This window comes from Centrocercus urophasianus, unplaced genomic scaffold (assembly GCF_019232065.1).
Source record: "Centrocercus urophasianus isolate 14NV4802_14NV808 unplaced genomic scaffold, USGS_Curo_1.0 seq_36, whole genome shotgun sequence".
NCBI classification, from domain to species: domain Eukaryota; kingdom Metazoa; phylum Chordata; class Aves; order Galliformes; family Phasianidae; genus Centrocercus; species Centrocercus urophasianus.
The window spans coordinates 6,194,396-6,212,149 of NW_024884933.1; the positions used below are offsets into that span (position 1 = coordinate 6,194,396).

General features: G+C 62.3%; 1 protein-coding gene across 4 annotated transcripts; it reads left to right on the forward strand.

Annotated features, from left to right (window-relative positions):
* The first annotated feature begins 938 nt into the window (after window positions 1-938).
* KCNAB2 (potassium voltage-gated channel subfamily A regulatory beta subunit 2) lies at window positions 939-17,252 on the forward strand. Of its 4 annotated transcripts, none has more exons than XM_042831563.1 (16): window positions 939-956; window positions 4,337-4,455; window positions 4,666-4,707; window positions 11,846-11,889; window positions 12,041-12,078; window positions 12,175-12,254; window positions 13,257-13,301; window positions 13,697-13,741; window positions 13,815-13,858; window positions 13,926-14,012; window positions 15,813-15,898; window positions 15,992-16,112; window positions 16,348-16,442; window positions 16,522-16,642; window positions 16,712-16,800; window positions 16,939-17,252. In XM_042831563.1, exons 2-16 carry the CDS (start codon window positions 4,379-4,381, stop codon window positions 17,026-17,028), a joined length of 1,104 nt encoding a protein of 367 aa, XP_042687497.1. In that variant the 5' UTR covers window positions 939-956; window positions 4,337-4,378; the 3' UTR covers window positions 17,029-17,252. The 4 variants fall into 4 exon arrangements, with proteins under 4 accessions (XP_042687497.1, XP_042687498.1, XP_042687499.1 ...); XM_042831564.1 differs by lacking the exon at window positions 939-956 and adding an exon at window positions 4,123-4,140; XM_042831565.1 differs by lacking the exons at window positions 939-956; window positions 4,666-4,707.
* Window positions 17,253-17,754: the final 502 nt, after the last annotated feature.

Genomic DNA, 17,754 nt, shown 5'->3' on the forward strand with positions numbered 1-17,754 from the left:
AAACCTGGGCAGGATCAGCTCTACTGTGATAGAGCCGGGCTTATGCAGATGTTTCCCCTTCACCTCCAAAGCACACATTTTGGGGAGGAGCTCTGCAAGACGGCAAAAAAAGCAAAAGCCAATTCATTAAAAAGCAGCAACCACTGCCAGCGGGGCACCTCTTAGCGCTCACCGGGAGCTCTTGGTGCAAAGACAGAGGCACGCGTTGTGTGCCGGTGCCAGGAGGAAGGTTGGCTCGGGGCTGAAGCAGCCCTCGGTCCCGGTGCCACGCAGGGTGGCACGGAGGTGACCCGGCGTCGTGGGGTCCCGAGATGCGGTGCTGCGCCTCGAGCTCAGCTGAACCCGGTGGGATTCTGGCGGCGGCGCTGGGTGCCGGCACGTCGTCCTGGCTCTGTCCGCTCCTCTGGAGCAGCGCTGAGGACACCAAGCCGGTGCCCGTCCTGTTCTCTCCTCGGATCTCACAGCTCCGGTGCCGACACCTCCGCCCCGCTCCGCGCAGCCCTGCCCCATCCCCGCGCTGCCCTATTCTCTATTCCTTCAGAGCGGCACCGGCGCGGTCGGAAGACGCTCCCCCCACCCCCCCGCAGCCCTTTGTCCCGCACGGTGCTGCGCTGCGCACGCCCGCACTGCGCGGTTCCGGCGGCGGCGGTGCGGGAGAGCCGATCCGAGCGGCGGGGCCGCCCCCCCCCCCTCCCCCCGCACCAGCACCGCGTTGGGGCGCGGAGGAATGGGGTAAACGCGCCCTGCTCGGCGCTCGCTGCGGACCGGCACCTGGCATCGCGCTCCCAGATCTGCAGAGCCTCCATCTCGCCGCCGTCAGCTGATTTACGTCTCGGTTCTGTGGGTCTTCCTTGTTGGCTTTTTTTTTTTTCCTCCTGACCGTGCATCTTCATCGCCGAGGAGGAAAAACTTTCGGGGAGGGCTGGCTCTGAGTGCCCGCACGCCGCGGAGGAGAGGTGGGTGCGCGCCGCGGGGTCGTGCGGTGCGGTGCGGTGGCGCCGGGTCGGTGCGGTGCGGCTGTTTATGCCTCGCAGGTGCAGTGCCGCATCCAGCCCAGATGGATGCAGTGAGTCCCCGCAGGGCTGCACGCCGCGGGTGTTGGGGTGCAGCGTTACTTGGCTGCTCACATAGCGCGAATGTGAAAAGGAACGATGGCCCGCCGTGGGCCCACATGTGATTATGGGGTTTGTCACGCCGGGAGCTGAGCGGTGCTGTTTCGGAGTGCACGGGAAGAGCAGGCGGCCTCACGTGTTGCAGCTCAGTCCCTGCCGGGCGGGTCTCCTGGCGTTACAATGGATGTGTTATGCCATACCTGCACGCCCGAGCTGCTGCAGGGAGCTGCGGTGTGGCTGCGGCTGGCCCGGCTCTGCGGGGACCTGCGGGGACACGAGTGCTGCCTGCAGCCCTGCAGGTACTGCTGCGGGCAGGGACACGGGGACATGGGGACCCGGCATACAGGGACCCAGGGATGCAGAGGATATGCGAAGCATTTGCAAGTCATAGCAGGGCAATGAGTAATCGTCCTTAACTCATCTTTCCATGTTTGGGGGAGAATTCGCTGAGGATGCTGTTTACCAGATCCAGGGGGAAAAAATTAGCAGTCTCAGAACGGGCACCTTGAGTGAGGAGAGGCTCTGTGTGGTCTCACCCACATCATCATGTGAAGGGCCGGGAGCTGGGCAGGGGCTGGGTGCCCGGGGGGGGTCCCACTGCCCCTCCATCCTTTCCTCATCCTTGCCCCAGCCACGGCAATGACAGCCGCACAGGGCATGGGAAGGAGCGAGCGTAAATCCAGTCCTGCTGGGACTCAGTAGGACATTTGTGCCCATGATGGTTCCCATGTAGCAGCCACCCAAAGCCAGTGCTATCCTGTGGGGACATCCAACAGCATGGTGCCAGGTCTGCCACTGGAAGCAGCCCCTGTGCCTGGGGCTGGCTGGGGCACATGAGCCTCACGTGGTGGCTCTACCCAAAGGATTCCTCCTGGCCAAGAAACAGGCGTGGGCTCTCACTTTGTTTTTTTGGCATCACTTCATCCATGGGGTAGGTGCTGCCTGCCTGATCTCTGCCAGCATGTTCCCATATCTGTACTACATCTTGTGGAGACCAGGATAAAACCATGCCATTGGATCTCAGCAATTAACATTAATGAACGAGTCTTAAAGCCTCCTTCAAGCAATGCATCAGGCAGAGCTTCTGCTCCGGGCCTTATTAGCCATCAATCCTTCCAGCATCCCAGTGGCTCTCCTAAACCATCATTGTGATGAGGATGGGAGCATTTAGGGCAGCCCTTGCCCCCAGGTCCTGAGCACATCCCACACCTTTATTCCCAGTACCCCACAGAAGAAAACGCTTCTGTTTCCGTGCACCACCCTGCAGAAATCAGTGCAGCTGGGGCCTCTCTGTGAGTTTTGCCCTGATGAAACTGAAGCTGAAGGCATCATCTCAGCTTCCAGCAGGGAAAATAGGAACATGCCAGCAGTGCGGGGCCAGGGATGTTGGCTCTGAGCTTCTGGATGGTCGCCACTGGTTCTGGCTCTCCAGTGCTGCCCTGCACTGTGCCAGCTGCCCCATGGCACGCTGCTTTCCTTTGCAGCCAGGACAGGAGCCATTGCTCCATGCTAGAAGAAGGCACTCTGTGGGCTTCCCACCCCCTTCTGCATCTCGGTGGCGCCAGCAGGTCCCCCTGAGAGTGGTCACTGCTCTGCACTGCCACAAACAGGGCCGGGTGTATCCCAGGCTGCCCACAGCCAGCCCACTGTGGAATGCAGGGCTGGCACTGCCACAGCTATGCAGAACAAATGAGCCACTGCTGTGCTGTGCCTTCATTTTCTGGCCTCTCCCACGCCCCTGCTCATGCAGGCACAGCTCAGTCCATGCCCGGCTGTGGCTCAGTGCAGGTCCGTCCCCTGCAGGTGCCCCACATTGCATGCAGCTCCCCTCAGCCTCAGCGTTTTGCTTCCTGTTCACTCCCCTGGGGAGGGTGTGAAGCGCGATGCAGGAGCATTAGCGTGCGGTGGGAGGTGCTGTGCATGCAAGGTTCTGTTGCAGGAGCAACGCTGCTGCTGCCCGCGCTGCCCCCTCATAGGGACGCCCTGCAGCGTCCGCGGACGTTCCATCCAGCCCTGCCCGTGGGGCTGCTGAGCCCCGGGGGGGAAGGTGCTCGTGCTGCAGGAGTGATGCGGACTCCCAGGCACCCCCCAGGGGCCGGGATGGGGTTGCGGCGCTTGGCAGCATCGCTCATCCGGGTGACACTGCAGCAGCGCGGGTCGCGTCGCTGCGGGGAGCGGTGCGGCAGAGAGCAGCTGTCTCCCGGCATTCAGCAGCCGAACCCGTCCTTGCCGCGAGCTGCAGTGACCCCGTTCCTTCTCGTGCGAGGCGCTGCGGCTGCAGCCGGGAGCAGATGAAGGGGCCGCGGGGCCGCTGCCGCTCTGCGCAGGGTTTGCTGCAGGGTTGCAGCGCGGGGACGGCCGCGCTGCCGCAGCCGCTGCCATTGGGCCGTGCGGGCTGCAGGGGATGCAGCGGGATGCGTGCGTGCCACGCCGGGCTGTGCATCTGCTGGAGAAGCGGCACGGAAATATCTCGCCTCAAATCCAGGGCAGAAAGCAGCTCGCCGTCTGCAGCGCGGAAGATTCGGTGCCGTGCGCTTATGGAAGGATCATTTGAATTTGAAAGATTAAAATCCCGCCCTTCCCCTCCCGCATTCCTCCTCCCCCTCCCCCCCCCCCCCAGTACAATAGCGTGAAGGCTGCAGAACAGCCGCGGGGATTGGTGCGAGTGGGAATAACGCACAGCCTGCAGGGGGAGCCTCCGGGGGATGCTGTAGCGTCGTGTTGGAGATTTTTTTTCCTCCCATCAGCAAAATGTTGAATTTTGTAGGCCCTGAATTTCTTCACTGCTTCCTGCTGTGTCGCAAGAGCGCACTTAGGGCAGCAGGGCGGGCGCAGGGCAGGAAGCAATGCAGGCACAGGCAGCGGGGAGCCCCGCTCTGCACCCAGCAGTGCAGCAACAGGCCAGGCTGGGCTCAGCATCCGCACGGCACCCAAGCACACACTCAGCTGGTCCTGCTGTCCGCACCAGCTGCGATGTGGCAGCTCTGCCTTCCATCAAGTGGCAGGAGTTTGTGAGCCCATAATGAGGGTTGGTGGCGTGGGATGGGCTGTGGGGAGCCATGGGGAGCTGTGATGGTCTGGTGGCCGTGCCGGATCTCACACGGGATGGCAGAGCTGTGCCATGCCCGCACCGCACCGCACACCCATCCGGCCCACAGCAGGAAGCGCCGTCACTCTCACACTCCAACTCTCTGCTGATTCAACCCGGCTTCCTCTTTTTGCAGGGGTGAGGCAGCGCGCGGGGCGAGCTTGGCGAGGCTGGCTCCATGTATCCGGAATCCACCACGGACTCCCCGGCACGACTCTCGCTGAGGCAGACGGGCTCCCCCGGCATGATCTACAGGTGAGCAGCCATGTGAGCGGAGCCCCGGGCAGCCCCTGGGTGCCAGCAGCCCGTGTTAGAAGAGCTGAGCCCTGCCGGTACGCCGCGCAGCGCTCGTGGGTTTGGCAGCGACCCGTCCCGGCTCGGCTGTGCGGTGCTGCCATGCTCCCCACTCTGCTAACGCGCTTTGTGGCATCTTTCTTCTCTCTCCTCCTTCCTTGCTGTCGGAAGCGCGAGGTATGGGAGCCCCAAGCGCCAGCTCCAGTTCTACAGGTAACCGCGTCCTTTCCTTCTCCCTAAAAACGCCTCTGGGAAGCACAGATGGCCCCCTGTGGGGCAACCCCTGCTTGTGCTGAGGTCCCGTCTGGGGGCTCCGCTGGGCCGGGACGCCCACATCTGTGTATGCCGGCTCTGCCGTGGGCAGCTGCACGCCGAAGGACCTGGCTGGGGCATGGGGAGCACTGGGAGGGCCGGGATGTGGGGCTGGTGCTGTGTGGAGAGCAGCCCGGGCTGTTAGCTGTTCCCAGGGGGTGCTCCGGGCACCCATCCAGCCCTCTCATCTGCTCCTTGCATTAAGAGAAATGTCATTAACTGATACCTAAGACCGCAGATAGCTTTTTTTTTACCCAACCTTTTACTGCCTAAAATTAAAAAGGCACTTTTCCCCTGCAGCGTGCCAGCAGGGCACTGTGGGGTATGAGGATGGCCCACAGCGGCACGAGGAGCGATGCACTGAGCCTGTGTCCCCAAACACAGCACGTGGATGGCGTGAGGGTGGCGAGAGGGGGACAAACCTGTGCTCAGGAGATGCGTGTCCACCCAGAGGTGCTTGCATTTCAGTCCTGGCACTGCAGGGAGGGCTGTGTTCCGTGGATGGACGGCTCAGCCCATGGCACCGCAAGGCGCCGTGCCGCAGCCGCCGGTGAGGGTCGGCTCCGGGCGGAGGAAACGATGCCAGCGTTCATAAAGCAGCTGCACATCCACAGGCTTTTAGCGAAGAAGTCATGAATAATTGAGCTCCTGCTCGCTAGGAAGAAAATACCCTAATAGGGCTAATGGAGCGCCGCTCAAAAACTTGACTCTGGGGGGACTTGTGTTCACCAATTGCTTTGGATGCTGTGCGCCGACACTCCCCTCCATGAAAAAAACCACAGCTGTGCCTCCCTTAAAGCTGTCTGAGGGAACCCTAACAGCCAGAGCTTTCCTTTTTAATGAGCAGGAACCCCAGAAGCCGGGTGAGTCCGAGGCGCCAGGGCGGCACTCGGGGCTGCGAGTGGGGCTGCATTCCCTGCCTGGGGCTGCAATGTGACGCTGAGCTGCTTGGCTGGGGAGGGCTTCGTTTGGGCTTCTCGTTGTTGCAGTTGTTGTTGCAGGCTGTGACACCCCGGGCTGTGGGCTGGGACAGAGGCAGCGCATCGCCCCTCACTCCTCCGCGCGGCGCTGGGGCCCCGTGGGCTGGGATGGGAGCACGGGGTGATGGCAGCACACGGAGCCCGGCATGGATGCTTCGCACCGCCGCACATCACTGCCCGCCTTCGGCAGCTTCCCCAGCCCTGGGCTGAGCCGTTGCTTCTCGCTCTTTGGTTTGCAGAAAGTTTGTGCTAATAAGTGCCTGTGGGTGAGCCCGGTGCTCTCCCCGCCGCATGGCGTTGCTCAGCCAGAAATCACAGAGGTGTCAGTGCAGGGCACGCCATTAATTACCGCCTCGCTGCTCCGATCGTCCCTCTCCGACTCCGACCGCCGCTTTAATTTAATTGCAGTGAGATGAAGGCAGAGAAGCAGCGCTTTGCACTCCTCCGGTTGCACAGTGAGGGGCAGCCAGTGGGGTTGTGTGTGAGATCCGTCAGTCACAGAGGAGGGCTCAGTGCCGGCACTGCAGATCTGGGGGGTGCCGGAGGTCGGGGCGTTTTGCTTTCAGCCCTATGGCCCCGCTGCAGAGATGTGGGGGCACCCAGGGAGTGCTGTGCTCAGCGCCTTGTGGCTTTGACCTCAGGTAGGGGATCCTCTTTTTGCATTTCCCTGCACTTTAGGAACACGCTGGGTTGCTTTCCTGTGCATGAGGAGCTCCAGAGCGTTTTCAAAAAGCACTGTTTATCGCAGGAGCTCCCTGGGGTTTTTGGTAATTCCTTGAAGCTAAAGCTCTTTCTTTCCCATTCTTGCTTTTTTCTTGAGGTCATACTTGAGTACAAAAGCACACTTTGCACCATAGAACTGCTGTAAAACTGAACTTCACGGGAAAAGGAAAGAATGCCCCAAGGCAGTGGGGTGCAGGCAGGCTCTGCTCCGTGCCCATCGCCACTGCAGGGCCTCACGGAGCTCCCAGGCGCCGGCTGCTCTCTGCAGGCACTGAGTGCAGTGGGAGTCCCAGGGAGAGCAACAGGGGAAAATCAGTGCCACCTCTTTGGTGCCACTGCGGTGAGGTCGCAGCGCGCTGTCAGTGCTGCGGTGTTGGCTGGTGGCACGGACTGCAGCACCCTGACATGGGCAGCCATGCGCCCGCCACTGCCAGGACGCGTCCCCGTGGGTCCCCATGTAACTGGCACGTGGCAACAGCAACCACCGAGGCAGGAGGCACCAGAGCCTCACACCGTGTGCCACCTTCCCTTCCCCGCTGCTGCGCCGCATGTCCCGTTCCTTTGGCACCCTGGCTTTCCCGCTTCGGCCGGTCGTTGTGCTGCCCATGGCCGGGTTCTCTCGCCATCCCCATGCCACACGTAGCGCTGCGGGGTCCGGGGACAACCGGGTGTCCCCACCGCCCGCTGAGCTCCGCCGCCCGCCCCGCAGCCCCCGCGCTCAGGCAGCAGAATGCTGTCCATGACATACAGCGAGAGCCTGCGCAGCGTGGCCAGCCGGCACCACGCCGACTGGGGGCTGCAGCCGCCGCGCCGTGCGGACGCTCTGGAGCTGCGGCGGCTGCGGGATGTGCGTGCGGCAGCACAGGCCAAGACGTTGGAGGAGTTCCTGCGGACACACGGGCTCTCGCTGGACGGCTGCACGGCGCGCGCCACGGGCATGAAGTACAGGTAAGGGCCGTGGCCAGGCGTCCCCCGGCACTCTGCGAACTGGTGAATCGCGGCCTGAGCCACTGGTTGATCAGCTGAGGCGAGCACTGAGTGAAGGCAGTGGTTCCACCTCTCCCAGACCCCACTGACTGCCAGCAGGGAAGGATCTCTCTCTGGAGATCGCTTCCTGTGGAGTTTTCTCTGTGGGAACACGGGTGGGCATTTCATTCCTTTTTCATCATCTCTTTCCCCTTTCTAGTTATACAACCTGCAAAATGCCATCCTAACCACACCACTCTGCTGATGGTATATCTGTTGATTGTACAGTACAGGAGCAGGGTGGCACTGGGGCAGGGGATATGGCAGCGTGCTCCACATGTGCCCAGTGCTGTGCTGTGCTGCCCAGCGCATGTGTGCAGGAGAGGCTGGAGCAAAGCAGTGCTTTCTTGTAGGCGCAGTTCAATGCTCTTGTCTTTTATTCACTTAAACTCCAGCGCTGGTGCAGAATTGGTGAGTGCCAATGCATGGTGCACATGCTGCAACCCCCCCCAGCTGGGAAATGCAGCACCAGAGCACAGGGCAGGGGACAGAGCTGAGCCAATGTCCCACGGAGCGCACAGCGCCTGCAAGCACAGGGCCAGCAGGGTGCCATTAATGTTGCATGGAGGTGAGGGCGGTGAGCGCTGCGTCGGTGTCTCAGCTTTCATGATGCTGCTGGGGGGAAAGGAGGAAAGCAGCTCCCGTGGAAGAGAGGGCAGCGGGAGCTTCCGCTTCAGAATAAGCAGAGGTAACATTTACACCGTGGAATGGCTCATTCAGTATTCATGCAGTGGTTATTTATTGATGGAGTGAGGCACGTGCAGGCACAGCCCTCGGGCAGCCCCTCGCCTTAGGCCCGGTGCAGGGGCTGGGGGGCCCGGTGGGGCCCGGTGGGGCTGCCCCCACAGATCTCCAGCTGTTCCTTTGAGCAAAAGCTGCTGGTGGGAGTCTTAATCTGGGCTCAGGCTGCGGGCAGATTAACACGGGGCTGGGGGAGGAGGGGCTGCAAAAACGCCCGTGATTTCGTGCCCGTGGGAGGCAGCGGCGATGCTCTTTGGTGGGGATGCAGCCGCGCTGCCGCAACGGGTGCGGGCTTCCCTGGGTCCACATCACCCATCTCCGCTGCCCGAGCAGAGCAGCTTGGAGGCAGAGGGAAACCCGAGCAGATTACCAATTTTCTCATTGCGCCGGAGGCCGAGTTTATGTAATCCCCCGCGCACCCCCCAAACCGACCCACGGCCCCGCGCCGCTTCTCCCCGCTGTAGGAATCAGCGCAGTCTGTGGCCGCCTGGGCGATCCCTCCCGCTCGGCCCATTACTTCCCGACCATTGGAGCCGCCTGCATCACCGGGGGCGACGGGCAGCTGCTGCGCGCAGCCCGGAGCCGAGCGGCCATCGGCAGCGCCGCGGCTCCGTCCTTCAGAGGAGACACCGGGTTTGGGTTTCACTTAATTGCCGTAGCTCTCGTCTGGGGAAGTTTCGGGGAAGAGGCGCTCGGGGCGCGGCTCAAAGCGGCTCCAGCTTCAAACCCACCGGGCTTCTGACCCCGGGGGCGCTGGCGGTGCCCGCGCTGCGGACATAGCGGGGGTGCGCTGCTCCCCAGCACGGAGCGGGGGGAGCGGTCGCGCTCTGCCTCCCCACCTGCCCCGCCGTTGTTTGTTTGCTTCCTAAAACTCATCAAATATTGATGGCCCGGAGCCGCGCTAAGCCGTGCCGCTCCCCCAGCCCCGCAGCCGTCATGTTGGCTGAGTGATGCTCCGCCGACGTTAGGAGGAGGGCTCTGCTGCGCGGAGTTGGCCGTCTAAATTTAGGCTGCTGCCGCCTCCGCGGCCGCGGGAGGGTCACGGGCGATGCCGGGAGGCCGTGGGCGCGCGGTGCCCTCGGTGCCCCCGCCCCGGGCACCGACCCTACGGGGACCACGCGTCCGCCGTCCGGGAACAGCCTGGGCGTAGGGACGCGGCGCCGCCGGAGGCGTCAGAGGCACGCAGGACTCGAAGTTTGCCTTCAGCCTCGGGCAGGCGAGCGCCGGCGCTCCCCCGCACCTCCGGAGCCGCGCGTCTGGGGGAAGCCCTCCCCGCCAGCCCCGCCATCTCCGGCCCCCGCCGCGCCGCGCCGCACCGGGAGGAGCGTGGGGCTGAGCCCCGGGGAGGAGCGAACCCGCAGCCCGACAGCGGGGCACCATGCAGGTCTCCTTTGTGTGCTCCGAGCACAGCATCAAGAGCCGGAGCGCGGAGGACCGGCTGAACAGGCAGAATGCCAGCAGCCCCAGCCTCGGCACGCGCAGCAAATTCCGGGCAGTGGCCATGGTGGCCCGGAGCCTGGGGCAGCTCTCGGTGCAGAACGCGCCGTCGTCCAGCGAGTCCAGCATCAAACAGCCGGGCATGAAGTACAGGTAGGGGAGGACGTGCTGTGTTTGGGGTTCTACTGCCTGTTTGGGTGCGTTGGATGCCCCCCAGATTTGTGAGGAGGGGGTTCCGGGCTGTGCCGCGCTCTCCCCAGACCCCCTCTCCCCTCCTGGCTGTGGGTTTCTCAGTGCTACAAGTGCTGCTCTGCTCTCTGTGCGCTTTGCTCACCTTCCTTCCCTTCTTTGCAGTTTGCTCTCTCTCCCCTCTCGGTGTGGTTTTAGCATGAAGCAGTGGGACAGGAGGAGGCAAAGCGCTCCCACATCGCGCTGTGGGGCGCAGGAGGACCGCGGTGTGGGTGCTGTGGGAGCAGCAGCTGTAGGGGACGTAGGGGCTCTGCGGTGCAGCCATCCATGGGCTGTGATGGCATCGGGGCTGTGCAGCGCTGCCAGAACCCCCGGAGCTCAGGGTGAGGGCTCAGCCCTCAGTGCGTGGGTTTGGGATGAAGCACGGCATGCACACGGGGCGCCTGGCACTGGGCAGATGAGGGAACGCTGCAGCAGTGGATGGCAGAGGCTCCAGGCCAGCAGAACGGTGCTGGGCTGCAAAGTGCAGCAGGGAGGCGTGATGCTGGGGCGAGATCAGCCATCAGCCCCTGTTAGCATCCCCATTAGCTGGGTCAACCATCCTATAAGCTGTGCGTCCTCAGCACTCGGCGTGCTGCTCTCTGCTCTGCCCTGCTCCTCTTTCCTTGGGCCACCCCTCTGGGGTCCCCCAGGGCAGCCCCTGGAGGCGACAGCGATGGCATTGCAGCAGGGCCACCGAGCTCTCCAAATGTCCCCACTGCTCCATACAAACTCTGCTCAGAGTGATACTTGGAGGGCTGTGCACCACACAGGGGATGCTCATTCCATCCCTGCGTTGCTGCGAGCGAGAAACCCATAGGCTTGCACGCAGGAAGCCGTGAGCAGGGAAGCTCCCACTGCCCCAGTGCTGCACTCCTGGCTCGGGTTGGTTCCTCTCCATGTCGCTGTTTCTGCCCTCTGAGAGCCCACAGCCATCACCTCTGCCCCTCTGCTACGCAAGCTAAAAATAAATGGGGCCGAGACACGGAGCATCTGCTCTGTAGCACCCACGTCTTCCAGATGTTGGACAATAACGCAGCAGCGCAGAAGGAAAACATCCTGATTAATCTCAGCCTGAAATTAATAACCGTTGCTGCGCTCCGTCCCCTCGCCCCAGGGATGGGTCCCTCTGCTGTGGGCACGGGACGTGGCACGTTGCTACGCGACGCGGCCGCGCGCGGGCGGGCAGCAGCAGCTCACCTACACTTTATTTATTTTAAAGCTTGTTGTTCGAACCTTTGTGATTTGTAAAAATGCGCCATCAATCACTGTGGCAAAGGCGGAAAGGACGCCTGCCAGCCTGGATTCCTTCCCAAAAGAACGTTCTCCACTTTTCGCTGCTGAGTTTGGGGGTATCACGCAGGGCTGCTGTGTTTCTGTGGGCAGTGCTGCAGCTCCCTGTGTCCTCGTGTCCTCGTGGGTGGCTGCTGCCCTGTGCCCACACTGGTGCCCCTCTTGCCCCTCCTGCCCCATGCCCTCACGCAGCCCCCGTTGCTCGCTGTTCTGCTGCTCCAGCAGCAGTTCTTGTCTCTGGAAGGAGCTGCATCCACGCTCCTTTTTTTGTGGTTCATTCTCTCAGGTGCCTTCTGGCTCACGACAGCTCTGTGTTTATTTCTGTTGCAGAAGTAGAGCAGCAACCGGGGCTGGGGCTCGGTGCTCCCAGCCACTCTTTCCCCTTTCTCTCCTCTCCGTGCTCCATAAAATCCAACCCTGACTTCTCCAGCCACAGTTCAGGGCTCAGAGCTCAGTGCTGCTGTGCTCTGCCCTTCTCTGCACTGGTGCCCTCCTGAGTGGGTTCCACCCTTCCTCCCGCACAGCACCAGAGGGGTTCTCTGTGCAATTAGCTGAGTTAATGAGCACGGTGCGATGTCCAGCTGCTGCTCTAACGGCTCTCTATCTTTCAGAAATCTGGGCAAGTCTGGGCTGCGTGTATCCTGCCTCGGCCTGGGTGAGTGCACGCTCCCCATCCTGCCCCAAGCAGCACCGCGCTCCCAGCCGCCGCTCAGAGCCACAGAAGTCGGCTCTGTCCCCGCTCTGTAGGGGTGCTGGGGACGCAGCACGGCCACGCTGCGCTCACTGCGCGCCATCTCTCCCTGCAGGGACATGGGTGACATTCGGAGGGCAGATCACAGACGAGGTAAGGACAGCACACAGCCTCAGCAGCAGCTCTGGGTGCACTGGGGCTGCGGCCCTCGGTGTCCCCATGCCCAGGCATCCCCTCTCCCCCCCGCAGATGGCTGAGCAGCTGATGACTTTAGCGTACGACAACGGCATTAATCTGTTCGACACGGCAGAAGTCTACGCTGCCGGCAAGTGAGTACCATTGGCACCATGCAGGGAGCCTTCCTCGCCAGCCCTGCTCCTCCTCAGCACGGCCAAATCCCTCTGGTTCTCAGCTGGAGGTGCTCTGGGACACATCCTGAGCCCCCTCGCAGCTGTGGGCTGGGATATATTTAGCAGGCAGAGCAGCACTGTGGGTATCGACACAATGGCAGAGCCTCTTTTTTTCCCTTTAAACCCACTCCTGCATTACGCAGAAACTTGTGCTGGGGGAGGAACGGCGCGTTCTGCACACTTGGTCCCACGTGCTGAGCAGGAGGAGCCCCAGCACCCAGGGATTGCTCCGGGCTGGGCACCCCCTGACCCCATACAGCCCCCAGACCCCACACAGCCCCCTCCTTCAGCTCTGCACTTCCACACTCCCGAGGTTCCCAGGTGCTCATTCAGTCTTCAAAGCCCTTCATGCACAAGCGTGCTCGCAGGCTCTTCAGTTCCTGAATATTTGAAAGAGGGTTTGGAAGGAGGGCTGCTGTCCTGCGGCACGCAGGAACGTTCCCCCCAGGAGCACTGATAGGTGCTTCCCATCCCCGCGCCGCACGCTGCCCTCTGTTTGCTCGCCGAGGACAGCCGCTGTCATGCAGGTTGGTTTGAAAGTTTGGAGAGTGGAAATAATTAAATCATTCCGCCTCTCCGCGCTCGTTTTGGGAAGTCATTTCACATTTGCTCAAACGTTCCATCCCACCACAGCGTCTCCTGCTGGGTGAGGGCTCCCTCCCGGCCCGTGGCCTCTGCGTGTGCTGACCCGGTTCTGCTCAGCCCCACTGATGCTAGGCTGGGGGCGGCCCCGGTGCCGAGCGGTGTGAGGAGTGGGCCCACACAGCTGCTTCAGAATAGCAGCTCCTGCTGTTTTGGAGCCCTTCGCTCCCCGCTGCGTCCCAACGCCGCTCGCAGTCACTTCTCATTACTGACGCGTCTCTGACCTAATTCCTGCTCCAGCCTGAAGAGCTCAAGGCTTATGTCTCCCTTTCCTTGCAGGGCCGAGGTTGTGCTGGGAAACATCATCAAAAAGAAGGGCTGGAGGTAGGTCTCACCGCCAAGGTCCAGCATCCCACTCTGCTTTACTTTTAGGCAGCAGGTTTCCCTGGTGATTGTGATACTTGTGGGCTGGGAGGAGTGGGGAGAAAGAGCCCACGGGGCGCAGGGCTCACGCATTGACCGAGCATAGGCACAGCTGGGGCTGGAATCCCCAACCCCGGAGGTGTGCAGTGCGGAGAGGTGGCACCTGGGGATGCGGTCAGTGGGCACAGTGGGATGGGTTGGGGTTGGACTTGGTGGTCATAGAGTCCTTTTCCAACCTTAATGTTCCTGTGAGTGGGTTTGGCGGTGATAGGCTGATGGTTGGCCCAGGTGGGCTTTAGAGGTCTTTTCCATCTTATTTACCCTACTGCTCTATGACTCTGCCCTTCTCCCTGCAGACGATCCAGCCTGGTCATCACCACCAAGATCTTCTGGGGAGGAAAGTAGGTAGCAGCCGCCCTGCCCCGCAGTGCTGCGGCCGGCAGCGGGCTCCCACTGCCCCTTCTCTTCTTTCAGAGCAGAGACGGAGCGGGGTCTGTCCCGGAAGCACATCATTGAAGGTATGGCTGCGGGGTGCGGGGTGCGGCGCGGAGCGCGGGCTGCCCTGACTGTGCTGCATGGCTGCAGGTCTGAAGGCGTCGCTGGAGCGGCTGCAGCTGGACTACGTGGACGTGGTGTTTGCCAACCGGCCCGACCCCAACACACCCATGGAAGGTGGGTGCTGCGCTGCGGCCGTGCCGAGGTGTCCGACCCGCGGCTCCGGGGCCACGTCCCTTCTTTCCCCGTTTTCTGCATGCTGTGTGCCGTATTCCATTGCCATCCGTGGGTTGTAACCATGCTTCTTGTGGCAGGCTTTCCCCTGAAAGTGTGTTTCCCATGACAGAGCTTAACCCCTTCAGCTAAAGCTCTCTGAGCATCCATCCCTCGCCCCGTGCCAGGAGCGCGGCCGGGGGCTGCCGTGGTGCTGGGGGAGCGCGGCCCCATCCCCCGCTGTGCCCTTCGCTGTGACACCGGCGGCTGTAACCTCTGGTCTCTCTACATCTTTCTTTTATCACCAGGGCACCCATTTAGTTCTTCCAAGTCGAGAACATTCATCATAGAAGGTACATCGTACCCGCAGTCCGAACCCCAGTGGCATTTTATGAGACAGAACCTGCATTTTTCATTAATTTTGATTCCTTCCCCCCTCAATAACCCTCTCCATAAAATGCGCAAAGGAAAACAGCAGCAACAGCCAAACCAAAATACCCCCCCATCCCCAGAACATCTTGCAAGTGAAGGAACAAAGCCGACAGCTGCGCTCCCATCCCATCCGCTCCCCTTCCCCGCATGGCTCCAGCATTGCGCTTCTGGTGCCGCTCTGGCACTGGGCAGTGCTCAGGTGAAGCCGTCAGTCCTTGCTGCACGCAGCTCTTCTTGCTGTCAGTCTGTCCCCACGCAGTGCGCCCCGAGGGCACGGTGTAGCCCAGCACCCAGCTGTACCCCTGTGCCGCTCGCAGCGTCCCCTGCTGGCACGCAGGACGGGGCGCCCTCCATGCAGGCCCCTCCTGCCCCACGCTGAGCTGCCAGATCCGGCTGCTGAAGCCTTTGGTTGACACAAAGCTCGTGCTCGGCTGAGCTGTCGCTGCACATGCTGGTGTTGTTAAACCGAACTTCAGCCATGTTCTCCTTTCTGCTTCCTTCACTTGGCATGGCATCTTGGCTTGCAACCCAGCCCGCGTGGTTTGAAGCAGCCTGCTGCCACCTCAAGTTGTGGCAGCCCCCAACCCCTTCCTCCCAGCATCGCTCTGGGATGGAGCAACGAATCCCTCAGCTCCACATTTCCTACCACCCTGAGCCACAGTGGGCACAGCAGCTGTGCTTCCAGCCCGTTGGTACCAGAGGCTGTGGGAAGATCCACCTGCTTCCCTCTTCCTGCAGCATTTGCAAGCGCTGTGTGCCAGCACAGCCCTGGGGACCCCCATTCCCACAGGCCACGGCACAGCCCAGAATGGGCTACAGCTACAGAATGCCGGGTTTGGGGAGGGTGCTCTCTTTTGTATATCCTTAAACCCTGTTTTGACTCGTTTCTGTGGTGGAGCACTTTGGGATGAGCTGGAGGCAGCTCCAGGCCCATTACCTGGGAGCAGCGCTACGTCCCCAATTGCATCCCTTCCTCAGTGCCCTCCTGTGCCCTCTCCTGACTTTCACCGCTCCCAGAGGCCATACATCGCCTTTTTGTCCCTCCCTCCTCATCTCAGCACTCCAACCTCTGCCCGCTTCCATGTGATGCTCTCCGTGTGGTTTGACCTGGGTCTGTTTTCAATAGATCTGGAAATGCGTTCATTGCGGAGAAGCGATTTCCACGCAGTCTCTCTCTCTCTCTCGGGTCGATTTCCATTCCCTTTTGTTTTAATTTCCACACCCAACTCCTGCCCGTTTGGCGTTTGGATGTGCACTGCTTGCAAGATGTGCGCGGCCCAGCCCCATCCCTGTGCCCTAACGCCCGCCTGCTGCTCTCCCTTCCTCCGGCAGAGACGGTACGCGCCATGACCCACGTCATCAACCAGGGGATGGCCATGTACTGGGGCACGTCGCGCTGGAGCTCCATGGAGATCATGGTAGGAGCCGCGTCCCTAGGGGTCCCACAGCCCAAATCTCTGCTGCGTGGTGACGGGGCCGGCGTGCGCTGACGTTGCCAATCCGGGTTGCAGGAGGCGTACTCAGTGGCACGGCAGTTCAACCTGATCCCACCGATCTGCGAGCAGGCTGAGTACCACATGTTCCAGCGGGAGAAGGTGGAGGTGCAGCTGCCTGAGCTCTTTCACAAGATAGGTATCCATTTCACGCGGGTCCTTCTCCCGAGGGCTTCACCCGCTGCTCCTCCATCTCCCCGTGTGCCCCAGCCACCTCCACTCCTGCTTACCTCATCCCAGCTCCCCAGGCTGGTTTCCTTGCTGCCCCTCCTGCCCTCCAGGTCGGCCCCAGCACCCAAGTGCTGCCCAGCCCCAGGCCGAAGGCAGCCTGCGAGGTGCCCAGGTCACTCCCTGCTCTGCTCTGCTCACCCCAGGTGTCGGTGCCATGACCTGGTCACCGCTGGCGTGCGGCATCGTCTCAGGGAAGTATGACGGCGGCATTCCTCCATACTCAAGAGCATCACTGAAGGTGAGCGCCATGGAGAGATACGCAGTGCGGGGGTCTCAGGGCTCCTGAGAGCCCCCCACTCACCTCTCTCCCACCCCAGGGGTACCAGTGGCTGAAGGACAAGATCCTGAGCGAGGAGGGCCGGCGGCAGCAGGCTAAGCTGAAGGAGCTGCAAGCCATCGCCGAGCGCCTGGGCTGCACGCTGCCACAGCTCGCTATCGGTAAGGGGGTGGGGGGGCGGTGTGGGGCAGCGGCCGGGCGCCGCTCAGCTCGGCACTCCGCATCCCCAGCGTGGTGCCTGCGCAACGAGGGCGTCAGCTCCGTGCTGCTGGGAGCCTCCAACGCCGACCAGCTGATGGAGAACATCGGAGCCATACAGGTGAGACGCGCAGCGGCACGGCCGCGCGGTGCTGCCACGCGTTGCGGATGAGTCGAAAGCGCTGCGCGGCGATGCTGAGCGGCGGGCACAGAGCGGGAGGCGGGGCACCCCGCACAGCTGCGGCTGCGCTCCGTGCAGGTCCTTCCCAAGCTGTCGTCTTCCATCGTCCATGAGATCGATAGCATCCTGGGCAACAAACCCTACAGCAAGAAGGACTACCGCTCCTAGGCGCCCGGCACGCCACCCCGCCGCCCGATCGCTTGCTTACGCTTGGATGAAGCAAAGTGGAGAGCGCGGCCCGCATCAAGAACAGCACGCCAAGAGTGTAGAGAAACCGTTCCAAACGTCGCTGCAAGAGAACATAACGCTTACTACATAACATTTACTTTGAATGCAAGAAAGCCGCCGCCGGGGAGAGTGCTGGGCAGCGCGCGCCCGCGCCTGGACTCGGAGCCGCGGGGCGCACGGCCAGGCTCTGCGCTGCGCTGCTGGGGGCGTCCCGGCTCCGTGCGGAGGACTCAGCCGGCGGGGGCCGTCCTGGGCGGCGGCCGCAGCCGTTGCATGCGTCTCCCTGCTGCTTCTCTTCTTTACTTTGTGTTTCCGGACAAGGAGGCCGTTGGGTGCAGCTGTGCTCAGAGCACCGCGGGAGCGTTACGTGCGCAGGGCTGGGTGCTGGCCCGGATCAGCGCCGGGGCTGTAAGAGGCTGCTGTGCGACACCACCAACAAACTACCACCACCCCTCCTTCCAGCGCTCTGCTCTGCAGCCCCGGCACGCTGCGTCTGTGCCCTTGCCTGGGATGGGCGTGAGGGAGGAGAAGATGGGTGGGCAACGGGAACCCCTGGGCGGGGGGACTCCACACAGCCCCTCCCCAGGCAGCGCCTGCTGTCCCTCTCCCCGTGCAGGGGAAACAGCAAACGCTGCTGCGTGGAGGCGGGGAGGTGGAGCAGTGAAC